The 17,167-nt window shown below is 44.1% G+C and overlaps 1 protein-coding gene across 1 annotated transcript; it reads left to right on the top strand.

The window, feature by feature from the left end:
- The first annotated feature begins 1,326 nt into the window (after positions 1-1,326).
- LOC117362690 lies at positions 1,327-16,241 on the top strand. Its single transcript, XM_033949495.1, has 2 exons — positions 1,327-1,900; positions 14,042-16,241. The coding sequence occupies exons 1-2, from the start codon at positions 1,880-1,882 to the stop codon at positions 15,932-15,934; spliced, it is 1,914 nt and encodes a 637-aa protein (XP_033805386.1). The 5' UTR covers positions 1,327-1,879; the 3' UTR covers positions 15,935-16,241.
- The last annotated feature ends 926 nt before the right edge of the window (positions 16,242-17,167 follow it).

Here is a 17,167-nt window from a genome sequence, read left to right as displayed (position 1 = left end):
TCTTTTTTTAAAAATATATTTTATTGTTTTTTCATGAAAAATATCAAACACACCAGCAAAACAAGCGTAATTCAAAAGATGAATATGGAAAATTATCTTGGTCTAAAACACAGAACAAGGAAAACTCCTGCCCCAACATATTATCCATGATCTCCTCCCCTCCTTAATTTTATTGCTCCAAATGTCAACAGAAACCGGATTTTAATAGAGTATCCAATTTAGCTCCCAGAAACCTGGTCAGATGGTAGGGATGCCGCTTAGCTACAGGGGCGGGGACAGGGTTAATAATAATAATAACAGTTTATATACCGCAGGACCGTGAAGTTCTATGCGGTTTACAAAGATTAAAAGATGGTGAAAGGTCACTTTGGGAAGCCACAAAACTTAGAGACTTGAAGAAAGCAACAGGTTTTATTAGCATACATATGCAACTCCTGAGCTCCAAGCTGGCTTCAGAAGTCCCGAAAACAGGACGTTACAGAGATATTTATACATTCTTCTGGCTATACAACTGAATTCTAGAAAAAACTTTTCACGTGTTACTTTTCTTAACAATCATTGGTGCTAAGCTCACACTAGCAGGTCATTAGCAGGTCACTTATCTAAGCCCTGCAGTCTTTCTGTTATATGTCGTTTATGCTGAGATAGCCATAAGAAGTTAGAATGTCCAAGCTAACACCCAGTACAGGCAGGCTAGAACATGAGATAAGTTAGGTCTGCAGCTAAACATAATTCAGCATTTTATTAAAGAGAAAACTTAGTTCAACATTTAGGAAAACCAGTCCCAGACTTCTTTAGTCCCCCCTTTCAGGCTAGTCGAATTAAGGAGAAAGGAGACGAGCCTGATAAAGTTCAAGAAGGAGGAAGGTCAGTATCAGTTGTAGGGACTGGTTGATACTTGGGAAGTGCAAGGGCCATAGCAGCAGTGGAACGGTCAACAGTTCGGTGGAGCAGCTTTATGGCTATGGAGACCACACAGGGCAGGCAGCAAAGGAGCAGAGAAGACAGGGCGGCAACCAGTAAGATGGTCTTCATTGCTGAACCAGAGGGCAACCAGGAGCCGAAGGTACCAGAGAGCCAATCTGCAGTAAGGCCACGCCAGATCTGGACAGGAACATGAGCCAGTTTGGTGAAAGCGATCTTCGGGATGCTACCAACCTACCTAGCTTCCCAATTCCTCACCTACTGCCCAAAAAAGACCTCCCGCAGAACAAACCTCTTTACTTACCCATCCCTGAAATCATGTCACTACAAGAAGTACCTAAACAGAATGCTTTCTTTCCAGGCAGCCCAACTGAACACATGGCTAGTGTTATGCCCCAGCATATTACTGACATGTTCAGAATATTACTGATATGTATCCTCAAGTCTGCTTACCTGAACTCCTGATCTCCAAAGAACAGTAAGACCAGATGGTCTCTACAATAACCTTGCTTATCTGAGATCCGACTTCTTTAATCACAAAAGGACAGCTGAGCTATCTTGACCTCTTTTGACCTGATATCAAAAGACCAGGACCAGCTGTCTTACTAACATCAAAAGGACTGAGAAATCTGCTATCTTGACCTCTTTTGACCTGGGTGTTGTCAAAACAGACATCAAAAGACCAGGACCAGCTGTCTTACTAAGAGGCCAGTAATATCAAAAGGACTGAGAAACCAAACAAGTATCTGCTATCTTGACCTCTTTTGACCTGGGTGTTGTCAAAACAAATAACAAAAGACCAGAACCGGCTGTCTTACTAAGAGGGCAGCAGTTTTTCTCTATAAAAGAGAAAAACTCAGCCCATAGAAATTGAATCCAGTTTCGTTGCAACCAAGGGACAGCCCGGTTCGGTTCTCCTCTCCTATCAATCGTTGCGGATTCCCGATTGTGAGGGATGGTGATGGCCGGAAATACGGTGATGTTATTCTATTTTTATATTTATCTATGCATGTAATAAAGTGTTATTGTTTAGGCTTTATATAGTCTGTGTGCTTTTTTGAGTGTCACTGATCATCCCATTGGGCAGAAATAAGTGGCGTAACAAATTGGTACCAGAAGTGGGGTTGATCGATGTGGTCAAAAAGGCACCAGATGAAACATGGGGTTGAGGGGCAGGCCCCCAACCTCTCCATTCCGGGTTGGGATGACAGCATTTATAAATTAGTAGCCACTGAGTGGTCTGTCGAGGCAGGATTATGTGAATCCTGGACTTTTGGAAGTGGGGATCCACATGAATTATGTGCCTCTTTACAAAAGGTGAAAATTACAAAAGGAAAAGAGCGAGAGGGAATTTCTAGATGAGGATGGATGATTTTAGCAGCATGAAGGAAGTTGCATGAAGCTAAACATGAGTTACAATCAAAGTTAGGGGAGCTGGAAAAGAAAATGTGTGAGCAACAGAATGCCATCACAATGCTATAATGTCAAAATAAATTGTTAATGAATAAGGTGGGCACCTATCAAAATGTAGCCGAAAAGGCAGCCGTGCGTTGTGCTCAATATAAATACAAAAAACAGAGGGGGAAGTGAGTGCCAAAAAGGTTAGGACTTTGCTTTCCCATCCTCCGGATGATTGGGATCCAGATAAATGGGATGGGGATATTTGGGATTCCAATTCTAATACCAGTGAGGAGGATATATGTAATGAAGGAAAGCAGGCAGAAAGTTTAGAAGCAAAGCCACTGAGGAGACGAAGATTACAGGGAAATCTGCAGACAGGAGAAAATCTAACTAGAAATGATGTTATGGAGGACTTTACTCAGCAAGAAGTCATGGATATTATGGCACGCTTTACACAGCGGCCCGGGGAGCCACTAATACAATGGGTAATCCGAGTACAGGAGCTGGGTGCAGCTGGGATTATGTTAGATGCCACAGACGCCCCTAAATTCGTTCGAATTAGTCAAGAAGCAGCAGTACAAGATGCGCTACGGGAGGATCCCGATCCGACAAATTATAATAATAATAATAATAATAACTTTATTTTTATATACCGCCAACTATCTTGCGACTTCTAGGCGGTTTACAATAAAGAGAAGTGGTTTACAATATAGAGAAACTGTAGTTACAATATAGATAAACTGTAGTTACAATAAAGAGAGACTGTACATACAGTGGATTAAAGGGTATAACATTGTACATCTGGTAGTTCCAACATTAATAAATATTAACAGCAGTTTGTGTGCCGTGCTGCTTACACATGATTAGAAATGTTCCTTAAATTGAATATAGTGTTCATGGTTGATGATTGGGTTGGGGTTTATAATTTAATGATTTGGGTATGTTGTGGTATTATAAAGGGGGCTGATGTTCTGGTTCGTTATCTAAGTATTTCAAGAACAGGTATGTTTTTAGGTGTTTCCTAAATTCACCATAGTTGGTTGTATATGCAATTAGTTTTTCTAAGTCTTTGCCCCATGTGGCTGCTTGGTACGATAACAGTTGTTGATGGTATCTCTTATATTTACACCCTCTAGCCGGTGGGGAGACAAATTTCAGGTGTGTTTTTCTTTCATGTCTGTTGGTTGGGAATGAGAAGAGGTCTGTGATGTATTTAGGGGCTAGACCGTTTAATACCTTGAAACAGAGACATCCTAGCTTGAACTTTGTGCGTGCCTTCATCGGCAGCCAGTGTAGGAGTCTGTAGGAAGGGGTTATGTGGTCGTACTTCTTCAACCCAAAAATCATCCTGACTGCTGCGTTTTGTATGAGTTGTAGTCTTTGCATTTGCTTCTGGGGGATTGTCAGATGGGTGATGTTGCAATAATCCAGGTGGCTTAGTATAAGGGATTGTACTAGAATTCTGAAGGCTGAAGTGTGGAAGTAAGCCTTAATAGACCTAAGTTTCCAGAGGGTGAAAAACCCTTTTTTGATTAGGGAGTCTATATGGTCTTTCATGGTTAGACCTTGGTCCAGCATTACTCCCAGGACCTTCATCGTTGGTTGAATAGGGTAGTTAAGATTGTTAATGTGTAGTGATTTTGTCGTGTTATGTGCCTGTGGCGAGGCTATAAAGAATTTAGTTTTCTCTGAATTGAGCTTCAGTTTGAAGTCTGTGGTCCATTGTTCCATCATGTTTAGTGCTTCAGTTGCTGTTGGGGTGATTTCGGAGGGCGATGTATTAAACGACATATATAACCAATGGTCTTTATTAGAGGTAATTGGGAAGGGTGTCACGAGGCGATATCCCCTTGAATCTGACTGGCCTTCAAATGATAAAGTTTGGTATACATTGAAAGATGCACAAATGAGAATTAAGGAAGAGGCTATGAAAGTTGCTTTAGTAATAGGTCACGCTGACACATATATGTCATTATCCTTTACAGTATCCATGAGAAATAAAATTATCAGGTATGCTGCACCGGCATACAAACAGGTAATTATGACTCTGTTGATCAATCAAACAGACAGGTCTATTTTGGAAGTCTTGGAAGCGGTCCGACAGTTAGGAGATCTGGGAGACTGGGGACCTCAAACTACTTTTGATAAAAAGAGGGAAGGACAATCCAATTCAAACAGGGCTAATCGAGTATCCCGAAGGGATATGTTTTTGGCATTAATAAAAGATGGGGTAAAGAGGGAAGAAATAGATGGGAAAGATACCGGGACTTTATGGAAAATGTACAAAAGTAGAGGATTAGAAAAGAAATCTATGTCTCAAGCCCAAGTAAGCAAGAGTGAGGATATGCCGGTGCCAACTGCTCCTCCTGAGGAAACTGCTTCCACTCTATCCTGATTTAAAAGGGTGGAAGTGGTGGGAGGAGCAATGATGTGAATGCCAAGCCTCAGTGTTTGCCTGGACCAAATTAGAACAGCGTCCACATGTCGAGGTAAATATCTATTGGAAATCTGGGGAGCAAAAGGTACAAGCTCTAGTGGACACTGGGGCGGAGGCATCTATTATATATGGGAACCCTAAAAAATTTAGGGGCCCTAGAATACAAATATCAGGATTGGGGGGGAAAATTATACAAGCAGTACAGACAAAACTGAGATTAAAAATTGGACAATTACCAATCCGGGAATATACTGTACTGATCACTGAGATTCCTGAGTATATAATAGGGATAGATATCCTGAAAGGGCTAACCTTACAGCTTTCTTTTTTTTTTTTGTAATTCTTTATTTAAGCACTGTATCCACTGTTACAACAAGTACTGCAGTATGGCATAACCATAAAAGAAAAACAAGAAGCAGGAATACAGTGTGTACAATATGAGACACCCCTCTCCCCCACAACCAAACCCCCCATCCCCCACCCCCTCCCAGACCCCACCCTCCATCCCCCCCAAAGAACCAGCTAATTAACCCCTCCCCAAGAAGCAGCAAGATCCCCCCCCTCTACTCAATAAGCACCATAAAGGAGAAGGAGCGGGACAGAAGCCCAGGAAACAAAGGAGGTCCCCATACGGGAGTAAGCCTTCTAAGCCTCCCTTGCAGGAAACTCAGAACTTCCCTCCACCTCCAGGAACCTACCCCACAGATCCTCGAACTGTCGCCTCTGGCGGGTAAGTAGAGCGGAAAGGCGAAATTTCTCACATACCCAGCCCAGTTTCACTCTCATCATCTCCACCCTGGGTAGCGTGGGGCTCTTCCAAAGAGAGGCTAGTATTAGCCTAGCAGCTGTAAAAGCCAGACGTGCCATCTTGTCCTGCGTTTCCTCCACTTCCCCTGGGAGTACCCCCAACAAAGCTGTTTCCGCTCTATATGGCAAAGTACATTGCAATAGGCGCCCCACATAATGGAACACCTGAGTCCAGTACTCCAAAATGTGAGGGCACTCCCACCACATATGGAAGAACGTACCCCTCAGACCACACCCTCTCCAGCATTCCCCTGTACATGAGGTACCCATCTTTGCAAGCATCACAGGAGTAACATACCATCTCACAAGGAGCTTAAGAGCATTTTCTACCAGTTGTGGAGCCACCGCCACGTGGTGTATTCGCATTGCTATTTGTTCCCATTCCTCTGTCGTATAGGTGAGCCCCAAATCCTCCTCCCAAGCCCGCATATAAGATGTCTGCTGACCAGGGTCGGCATGCAATATGCGGTATAGGTGCGAAATGCAGCCCCGACGCACTGGGTCCCCCAACATGAACTCAAACCTCGAGCGCTTATAAGCGTGGAGGTCCCCCGCTTTGAGTCGCATAACATAATCCTTCACCTGAAGATAGGGGAATAAATCACGCTGCTCCAGATGGAAAGAAGCTTACACCTCAGGAAACCCACGAATGCTCTCCCCCTCCAACAGCTGGCCAAAACGCCTCAGCCCGCCTTGCTCCCACCTGCAAAAGACTCCCCCCTCCCTACCCGGAATGAAGTCCTCCGCATACCTAATAGGCAAAAAATGTAGTCCCCGCACCCTATCCACCAGTTTCCTACTAGCCCCCATCCAGACCCGTAGCGTCCATCGTATAAAAGGATTAGAAAGATTAACAATTTCCTTCTCCCTTAAGCCCACCCACGGTAAATAAGACAGAGCCGTTATGCCCCTAGGTTCCACCTAAACCCACAATTTGGCCGGAATCGTATGCCAATCTACAACCGCCCTAAGCTGTGCCGCCCGGTAGTATAGTTCCAAATTGGGTATCCCCAGGCCTCCCTCCTCCTTAAATTTGAACATTGCATATCTCGCAACCCGGGGACGCCTACCCCTCCAGATAAATTGTAAAAGTGACCTATGCCAGCGAATAAAATAGGCTTTAGGGACTTCAACAGGAAGAACTTGAAAGAGATAGAGAAATCTGGGCAGGACCATCATACGTACCACCTCCATTCTACCCATCCAGGAAAGGCACAGAGGGTCCCATCTATCAAGGTCTTGTCGCATTGCCGCTCCCAAAGGAAGATAATTAAGGCGGAACAGGGTATCCCATTCCACCCCCAGCAAAATCCCCAGATATTTAATGGGGCCTTTCACCCAGCGGTAGGGGACCCTATGTTGCAGTTCCAGGGCCTCCAGCTCGGGTACCGAAATGTTCAAGATCTCCGTCTTAGACATATTAGCCTTGAAGCCAGAGATCCGCCCATAATCTCGCATCAGATCTCGTAAAGCCAGAAGTGAACTCTCCGACCCCTCCACTATGGCCAAAATATCATCCGCAAAAAGGGACAGTTTATGTTCAACCCCCTGCACCTGCACCCCCTTCACAAGCCGGGACAGACGTATGCTTTGAGCCAAAGGCTCGATCACCAGAGCAAACAGCAGGGGAGAGAGCGGGCACCCTTGTCTCGTCCCTCGATGTAACTCGAAGGGCTTGGAATAGACCCCATTAACTTTGACGCAAGCCAACGGGGTATGATAAAGCGTGAGAATCCAAGAAATAAAGCGCGACCCGAATCCCATCTGGCGTAAGACAGCCTCCATAAACGTCCAATCCACCCGATCGAACGCCTTTTCGGCATCCACCGCCACCGCCACCCAAGACGTCCTTGATCTATGAGCCGCCCACACCAAGTTCAGCACCCGCCTAATACCATCAGCCGCCTGACGCCCCCCAATGAACCCCACCTGGTCCGGGTGAATCAGGTCCGGCATATAGGTTGCCATCCTATCAGCCAAAATATGGGCCAAGATTTTGGTATCAATACCTAACAGAGAGATAGGGCGATAGCTGCCACACAAAGACTCATCTTTCCCTGGTTTAGGAAGTATCGTGATCCCTGCCAAACGCATATAGAAAGGCAAGCGCTCTCCCTCTTTCAGGGAATTAAATAATCTAGTTAGTAAAGGCGCAACCAAGGGAGAAAGTTTTTTGTAAAACAGCCCTGTAAACCCGTCCAGTCCTGGAGACTTTCCCGGCTTCAAATGTCTAATAACACGTAATACCTCATCCACCGTAATATCACCTTCCAGCCCCAGCGCATCCGAACCAGATAGAGTGGGCAGTCCCAAATCTCTCAAATAGGCTTGGCTCTCCTCCACGGAACCCTCAAGCTCTGGAGTATAAAGCTCCTGATAGAACTCCCGAAACCGCCTTTGTATGCCTACATCCTCAGTAATAACCGTGCCATCACTCTCCTTAATAGCCAAAATATTACTCCTAGATTGTTGCAATTTGACCCTGTGAGCCAAAAGTTTACTGGCCCGGTTTCCCGATTCAAAATATTTAAGCCTCAACTTCTCAAGATTAAATTTAATCACCTCATCTTCCAACTTCCCAAGAGCCATTCGGGTTTCCTGAAGCCGAAGCCTCAGCTGCGGGCCCCCCCTGTCCCCTCTTGTGTTGATCCACCAAAGTGCGGAGCGTTTCCCGGAGCTGCAATTCCTCCTTCTGCCGAGACTTCTTCTTATAGGCAGCTATAGAGATCAATTCCCCCCTTAACACCCCTTTCAAACTTTCCCAGATCGTCACGGGGGAAAACTGATCCACATTATTAAACTCTAGAAAATCATAGATCCCCGTTTCTAACTTCTGCACAATTTTCGGATCACCCAACAGGGTATCATTTAATCTCCAGTACGTATCTCCCCCCCGAGGTCCTCCCCAGCTCAGATCCATCCATAGCGGGGCATGGTCAGACCAGCCAATGGTATCAATCTTGGTGTCTATCACCTTACCCCCCCACCCTTTATCCACACATATCAAATCAATGCGAGTGTACACCTCATGTACAGGAGAATAGAAAGTGTAGTCCCTATCCATCCAATGTTGCACCCGCCACCCATCCTCCACATTAAGGACTTCCAGAAATCTCTTCAGACCTTTTCTATCACTCTTAAGTCTGTCACTCCCCTTGCCCGTGGAATCCCATTCCTGATTAAGAACCAAATTAAAATCCCCCCCCCACCACCAAGTGCCCCACCTTGACCGATAAAATTTTGGGCAGGAGAAGGTCAAAAAATTGGCCCTGTTGAGAGTTAGGTGCATACAAATTAACCAGCGTTACCCGAATTCCATCAACAGTACCAGTCCAGATAAGCCATCTCCCTCCCTCATCCCTCCATTCCCCTTCTGGGACCACCTTCAACTTGTGGGAAAACAGAATCCCCACCCCCGCTTTTTTCCGCTCCACCCTATTAGATGCCCAAACCCTCACTGGATAGTCCCGGAACTGTACAAGTTTTTCTCCAGCTTTTACAAAATGAGTTTCTTGAACAAAACAAATATCAAAACATAGGCGCTTAACTTCTTTCAACAACAGTTGCCGTTTACGTGGCATGTTAAGCCCCTTAACATTCAAACTTCCCAATCTGAGAACCTTATCCCCCCCATCCTCAACTAACAACAACACACCCAACACCCCTCCCCCTACCATCCCCCTCCGTGACCCAAGCTCCCCTCCCCCCATACCCCCACCCCCCCCATCCGCACCCCTCCTCCCCAATCTTCCCCACCCCCCTCCCCACCAGACCCACACTCCCTCTCTCCCCACTCCCTCCAAGACTTCAAGTGACTTCACCACCCCCCCATGTCACCTTTAATATACCTCCCGTCCCCACATCCAAACCTCTCACACACCATAGCCCCCCTTCAATCGCTCCCCATACCCTTAACCATATACTCTCAGGCACACTCCCAAAGTCATCACTGGATCAGCACCAAGGTCCAGAACCCTGCAGCGGTTGAACACGAACACCCTCAGCCATCCACTCAGGTGTCCGGGGCTGCAGCTGCGCCCAGCTCGGTTGCCTCCCCCTCAAGTCGAGAGCTCTGTCGTCCTCTCCGTCTCTGGGGCACCGCTTTCCACTGATACCGCTCCAACTTCTGCGCCGATAATTTGCTCAAAACGGAATCTCCCAGCTGCACCAGGCCCTCCTTCAAAAGTATCGCTTGCAGCTCCGCCACAGTCGTCGCACGCTTATGCACCCCATTAAAAGTAACCAGCAGGCCGAATGGGAACAGCCAGCGATAGCGTAAGTTGTTCTGCTTCAGCACCTCCAGCAACGGTTGAAACTCTCTCCTCTTCTGCAAAGTGATGGTCGAGAGATCCTGAAATATCTCCACTTTCAAATTCTTCCAGGATATAACACCCATGTCTCTAGCTTTCTTCACCAGACGATCCTTATCTGGGAAGTGGTGGATGCAAGCTATAATATCTCTCGGGTAATCTCCAGTCTTCGGACCCAGTGTGCGGTGCACCCTATCCACTCTCAGGCCCCCAGGAGCAGTGTCAGATACCCCATCCTCGGCCAGCAGAAACCGGCTAAGCTCCTGCACCACAGCCGCAGCATCACCATACTCAGCTGTTTCTGGAACTCCCCGGATCCGGACATTGTTCCGTCGGGACCTATTCTCCAGATCTTCCACTTGAGCACAGCAATCCAGTAGATCCTTTTGGACTGCTTTCACCTGGGTAGTGAGTCCTTGTACCGTCTCCTCCTGCTCCCCCAATCTCTTTTCAGTGTCTTCCACTCTGCCCAGCAAGTCAGCAAAGTCCTGCCGGATCTCTTTCACTGCCTCTTTTATTTTTCCTTTAACAGCTGCCACCTCCTCTTTAATCTCTGTGGCCCACATTTGCAGATCGGCTCTTGTAACAGCCGCCGCCGTTCCTGCACGCCGTAGCCGCGGGGAGGCACCGCGCTCCGAGTCATCTTCCGACGCGCTGTCTCCCGACTCGCGCGCGGACATGCCGGAGGTCCCTCGCACGTGTCGGAGGCCTCCCTGCTCTCCTCCGCGCTCCGACGCTCTGCCGGTCTCATTTCTTTTTTTTGACGGCATCTTGCAATCGCGCTAGGCTGCACGCTCTCCCCGCGACTCGCTCACTCACAAATTTCAACTCCCACCACGGGAAAGGTAAGCTTCTACAGAGTGGAGAGTCAGAGCAATGTCTCTAACCCTCCATCTTGGTTCGTGACGTCACCGGAAGCCAACCTTACAGCTTTCTGATGGAATTTATAGTTTTGGCAAATCACCAGCCATTCCTATAAGATCAGTAGTGGTGGGAAAATTACCTGTTCCAATAGTAGTACCAATCTCCACAAAAATTGTAAACATGAAACAATATCGTATTCCGGGAGGGCACGAAGAAATTACCAATACAATACAGGATTTGGTGAAAGCAGGAGTAATAAAAACAGTTACCTCCGCCTTCAATAATCCTGTATGGCCCGTCCATAAGGCAGATGGAAGTTGGAGAATGACAGTAGATTACCGAGAATTGAATAAACACACGCCACCTTTAAGTGCCGCTGTTCCCGATATGATAACACTGGTTGAACAAATTCAATCACGAACTGGTACTTGGTATGCAGTTATTGATTTAGCCAATGCATTTTTCTCTATTTCTATAGTGGAGCAATGTCAGGAACAATTTGCATTCACTTGGCAAGGGAGACAATATACATTTACAAGACTACCACAAGGGTATTTACATAGTCCCACTTTCTGTCACAAGATTATAGCAGAGCATTTAGATAACTGTACCTTACCTGAAGGAGTAGAACTATCACACTATATTGATGACATTTTGATCCAGGGTAATACAGAAAAGGAAGTTGCAGATGCTTTGGCATTGGTAGTAGAAACAATGAGACAGGCTGGGTGGGAAATAAATCCAAAGAAAGTGCAGGGACCAGCACAAACAGTGGTATTTTTAGGAATTAAATGGTCAAAAGGGTGTCGAGAAGTGATAGAGAAAGTTAAACAGAAGATTGTAAACTTCCCTTCTCCCCAAAGTAAGAAACAAACCCAGGCCTTTATTGGCCTTTTTGGATTCTGGAGGCAACATATTCCACACTTGGGGCAAATCCTGTCTCCTCTGTACAAAATCACAAGGAAAAAATATGATTTTGTCTTGGCTGAACACGAGGAGCAGGCTTTCCAGAGAGCAAAGGAAGCTATTCAGCAAGCCATGAATTTGTGGCCATTAAAGGAGGGTCCAGTAGAATTGCAAGTGAGTGTACAGGAGCAATATGCTAATTGGAGCCAATGGCAAAAGCAAGCTGGACGACGAGTGCCTTTGGGATTCTGGAATAGGACTCTCCCAGAAACTGGGACCCTTTGAAAGACAGCTGCTAGCATGCTACTGGGCTTTGGTAGCAACAGAACAGTTGACCATAGGACACGAAGTAATGATACGACCAGAAATACCCATTATGACATGGATCATGAGTGACCCAAAAACTCATCGTATTGGACATGCCCAGGAACAGAGTATCATAAAATGGAAATGGTACATCCAATAGAGGGCTAAGTCAAGCCTACATGGAGTAACGATGCTGCATGAAAAAGCATTTAATGTGCCCACAGAAGATACCCCATTGCAAGTGGACGACATATGTGAAAGTCCCATTCGGTGGGGAAAGACATATCAAGAACTAACTGAGACACAACAAAAGCATACCTGGTTTACAGATGGTTCCTCCAAATACCAGGGTCAACTGAGACATTGGAAGGGCGTGTCCTTTAATCCAGTCACAAAGCAACTGCTAACAACTACCGGAAAAGGAGAGAGCTCACAATATGCTGAACTATATGCAGTGTGGCAGGCCATACGGCTAGAACAAGGACAACAATGCCATATCTTTACTGATTCATGGGCAGTAGCAAATGGAATGACAACTTGGATGATGAAATGGAAAAAGGACAATTGGACAATTCACAATAAAGAAGTCTGGGGAGCCAGACTTTGGCAAGATATTCTGGAATGGGCCAATACTACCGTAATAACAGTGTACCATGTAGATGCACATGTTGTGAAAGATACGCTTGACACTGTTTTCAACTCTGTTGCAGATAGCGCATCCAAACTCACTGAAACAGAGTTGGCAGAAGAACAAAACTCTTCCACCCCACACGTTGTGGTCATGGAAACAGATGTTGCTTCCGAAATGGCCATGGCAACATGGGCACATCAAAAGTCAGGACACCTTGGAGAGAAGGGAACTATTAGGTGGGCACATGATAGAGGAATACATTGTACTGTAGATATGGTAAAGACAGTAATCAGTAATTGTCATTTATGTAAACTAGCTCTCACATCAGCGCAGCAGATGCCCCCAATTTTTGGGAAAATAGCCAGAGGCAGGCTACCAGGTCAGATTTGGCAAATAGATTATATAGGCCCTCTACCATTGTCTAAAGGATGTCAATATGTGTGTACCATGGTAGATACCTATTCAGGGTTGTTAGTGGCTTATCCTTGCCGGAAAGCCAATCAAGAAAACACAATTAGAGCATTAGGATTAATTACATTATATTACGGACACCCTCTAGAAATACAGTCAGACAGGGGGACTCATTTTACAGGTAATATGATTAGGGATTGGATCAATGATAACAATGTTCAATGGAGACTACATGTAGCCTATCATCCACAAGCCTCAGGACTGATAGAAAGGATGAATGGATTATTAAAAACCCAATTAAAGAGATTAGGATATCAGTCATTGCGTAGGTGGAGGGAACATTTAACTGAAGCCTTACAAATTTTGAACAATAGACCCATAGCTTCACATACTACACCCCTGAATAGGATGCTGTATTCCACTCTTGAAGCAAGTGACAAAATTTGTACCCTCCAGTTTTGGACTGTTAGACCTGGAGTACAGCTTCCTATAAGGGCCACTGATGGATCTGCTGGACTAGATATATATTGCCCTAATGAATGCAAATTAGATCCACAAATAGTGAAACCTATTCAAACTGGTTTGGGGGTGATTATTCCAAAGGGATATTATGGACAGATTTGTCCGCAATCAAGTTTGGCTCTTAAAGGTGTAACTATAATGGGGGGTGTCATTGATTCAGACTATCGGGGCGAAATTGGAATATTGTTATTAAACCTTGGAAAAGAAGCTATCATTCTCCAAAAGGGGGATCGTGTTGCACAATTGATAACTATTGCAATTAAAATGGAAGCTCCACAGTTAATTGAGAAACCCCTGCACCATTATGGCCGAAGTGAACCAGGCTTTGGGGCAGCTAATGTAATTAAAGCTGATATGAGAATCTGGTGGAAGAAACCACTCCAACCAATAGTAGGAGCCACCGTAATAGCTGCAGGGAAAGATAGTATTGTACAAATACTAGTGGATGGTTATGAACATCCAATCTTCGCTCCACGAGACCAATGTTTTAGGAGAGAATAAAGATTCTTTTTATTTCCACAGGACCTAACATGGAAGTGTATCGCCATTCTATCTTTGGTATGGTACGGACAAACTGCAATAATGTCAGTGAAGAGTGACCGTCCAACCACTGTCGTCACGGTCCAGTGGAAAAATGCAACTTCAATGAGAAAACAAGATAATTTCACATGCAGCGAAAACTCTCTGTGTAACATATGGAATTTTACATTTTCTCCTTCCCCTGTCATTCGATATGACACAGATACCGGGTTCACTAAATATTATAAAACTCCTTTTTGGGTGATGAATGCCTCTGTAATTAGCATTACCATTCAAAATCACACAGGGATCCAATGTACTAATTATACTTTCCCCCAAAATATAGTTAGTAAACAGGTGGCTAGAGATATAATACAAACACAAAAGTTTACTAGCACTACATTTTGGAATTTATCCTTACCCATTAACAGGGCACAGGGACTAATTTGTATGAATTCAACCAAAATTGAAAACCGCACTGACATGGTAATTATTATGGCATTTATCCATACTAATCCTACTTCATTAAATGCCTCTTTAGTAAGAAATATTAGAGAATGCAAAAATACCAGTTTGGAACATAAGGAAATGACATATGAATGGAAAATTAATTTTCCTATTTTACCCAAATGTAGGACCCGAAGATGGCTGGATCAACTATTAGGGGGGGCGGGAACTACATTAGGTATTGTAAATACTATTGATTCTGAAATATTGGCTGGCAAACAAGCATCTTTTGGCTCCGGAGTAGCGGATGTATTTAGATGGGAAGGTAAATGGATGCCAAATACTGTACATAATCATGAACTAACCTTACGATATGATCAGTTAATGTTACATGTTGTTAATGATACTATAATACAGCAATATACTTTAGATAGTAATGTTTCTTCAGCCTTACATTGGACTATTTGTGAGATTCGTGTTTTGTCTTTTATACAACAAAGAATTAATTTTATCCAGCAGTTACAATTACGAAATACCTCATTGATTTTTGTATTATTTAATAAAACCACGCCCTTAGATAGAACATGGTGGAATTTTGATATAAAACAATGTTCTGATTTCTCCTGTGAAGGGTTGCTTACGTTATTTGATGTAAGGAACTCTACCATAATGTGTCCTTTCACTGTGATGCCTTTGGTATTAGGACCCCAATTATGGTTTCCTACTTACTATGGGCAACAAATAGATGAACAGAACAAAACATACGTGTTAAAAAATTGTAAACAAATTCAACATGGACAAGTTTGTCCATCTCCTTATGTGATCTATGAACCATGTTCTCTACAACATACCTACAATCTGTGCCAATGGACCGTTCAACATCAAGGTTACACTTTTATACAAGAAATATTACATAAATATGTCTGTGTTGCTAGCAGTACTGTTGAACTTGTGATTCCTGCTATTCAAGCTCCCTTTTCAGTATGTTTACAGAATGTTAGTGTGTTGCAGTGGGCAAATAATGCAACTTATCATTTTTATGAACCCTGGATATCAAATGTAAATGTTAATCTTTCTTTTGTCGATGTACTTACTCCAATTATTTTATTACCCTCTGTAAAGAAAGCCATGCAAAATATAGCAATCCTAAATAAAGTAAATCAGCAACGTAACCTTACCTTGCTGCAGCATAAAATAGATACTGAATTTTTAAATACTAACTTGCATTCAGTAGCAGATCATATTGAAGCTACTACTGCACACCATTGGTGGGATGCTTTTACCGGATGGAGCGCTACAGCACGAAAGGTGTTTCTTCATCCCTTAATCTATATTTGTTCAGTTATCCTTATGCTAACATTTCTTAATTGTGGGTTTACCTATTGTGTATACAAACGAACACTCTATCCCTCTATTCGGATGACTTCTTATTCAGAGATACAGGCTTAAGGATCCAGGGGTGGACTGTTTTGCCCCAGCATATTACTAACATGTTCAGAATATTACTGATATGTATCCTCAAATCTGCTTACCTGAACTCCTGACCTCCAAAGAACAGTAAGACCAGATGGTCTCTACAATAACCTTGCTTATCTGAGATCCGACTTCTTTAATCACAAAAGGACAGCTGAGCTATCTTGACCTCTTTTGACCTGGGTGTTGTCAAAACAGATATCAAAAGACCAGGACCAGCTGTCTTACTAAGAGGCCAGTAACATCAAAAGGACTGAGAAATCTGCTATCTTGACCTCTTTTGACCTGGGTGTTGTCAAAACAGATATCAAAAGACCAGGACCAGCTGTCTTACTAAGAGGCCAGTAACATCAAAAGGACTGAGAAATCTGCTATCTTGACCTCTTTTGACCTGGGTGTTGTCAAAACAGATATCAAAAGACCAGGACCAGCTGTCTTACTAAGAGGCCAGTAACATCAAAAGGACTGAGAAATCTGCTATCTTGACCTCTTTTGACCTGGGTGTTGTCAAAACAGATAACAAAAGACCAGAACTGGCTGTCTTACTAAGAGGGCAGCAGTTTTTCTCTATAAAAGAGAAAAACTCAGCCCATAGAAATTGAATCCAGTTTCGTTGCAACCAAGGGACAGCCCGGTTTGGTTCTCCTCTCCTATCAATCTTTGCGGATTCCCGATTGTGAGGGATGGTGATAGCCGGAAATACGGTGATGTTATTCTATTTTTATATTTATCTATGCATGTAATAAAGTGTTATTGTTTAGGCTTTATATAGTCTGTGTGCTTTTTTGAGTGTCACTGATCATCCCATTGGGCAGAAATAAGTGGCGTAACAGCTAGCAAAACCAATACTCGAAGCCACATCATACGCGGACTTCAGAAAATCTCTGAAGACCCGCCTCTTCAACACCACTTAAACTCTCCCCCTACCAATTATAAACCACCTCGAAAACCCTCCCCTTCCTTTTCCCCTCCCCCAACGTCTAATGCTTTACCTCTCTTACGCTCATCATATATCTAGCTGTAAACAGCACTGATCCCTAGTAACTGTTCATATTGTATCACCCTATAACTTAGTATAACATCCTGTATCTGATTGTAAACATCCTGTAACTGTACTCCTGTTAATATCTTGAACCTTACTGTAATCACCCCAGTACCCACTCACCTTGTACTTTCCTGTATCTTACTGTAAACATCCTGTAACTGTCC

This window comes from Geotrypetes seraphini, chromosome 6 (genome assembly GCF_902459505.1).
Source record: "Geotrypetes seraphini chromosome 6, aGeoSer1.1, whole genome shotgun sequence".
Lineage (NCBI taxonomy): Eukaryota > Metazoa > Chordata > Amphibia > Gymnophiona > Dermophiidae > Geotrypetes > Geotrypetes seraphini.
The sequence above is the reverse complement of the archived record's forward strand: the minus strand, read 5'-3'. Positions and strand labels throughout refer to the sequence as shown.

Excerpts from the sequence above, each read along its gene's own strand:
- LOC117362690 (XM_033949495.1), top strand. The coding sequence starts at position 1,880 with ATGGTGATGGCCGGAAATACG. Across the intron at positions 1,901-14,041 it reads TGGTGATGGCCGGAAATACG|GACCTAACATGGAAGTGTAT; the intron begins GTGATGTTATTC and ends TTATTTCCACAG.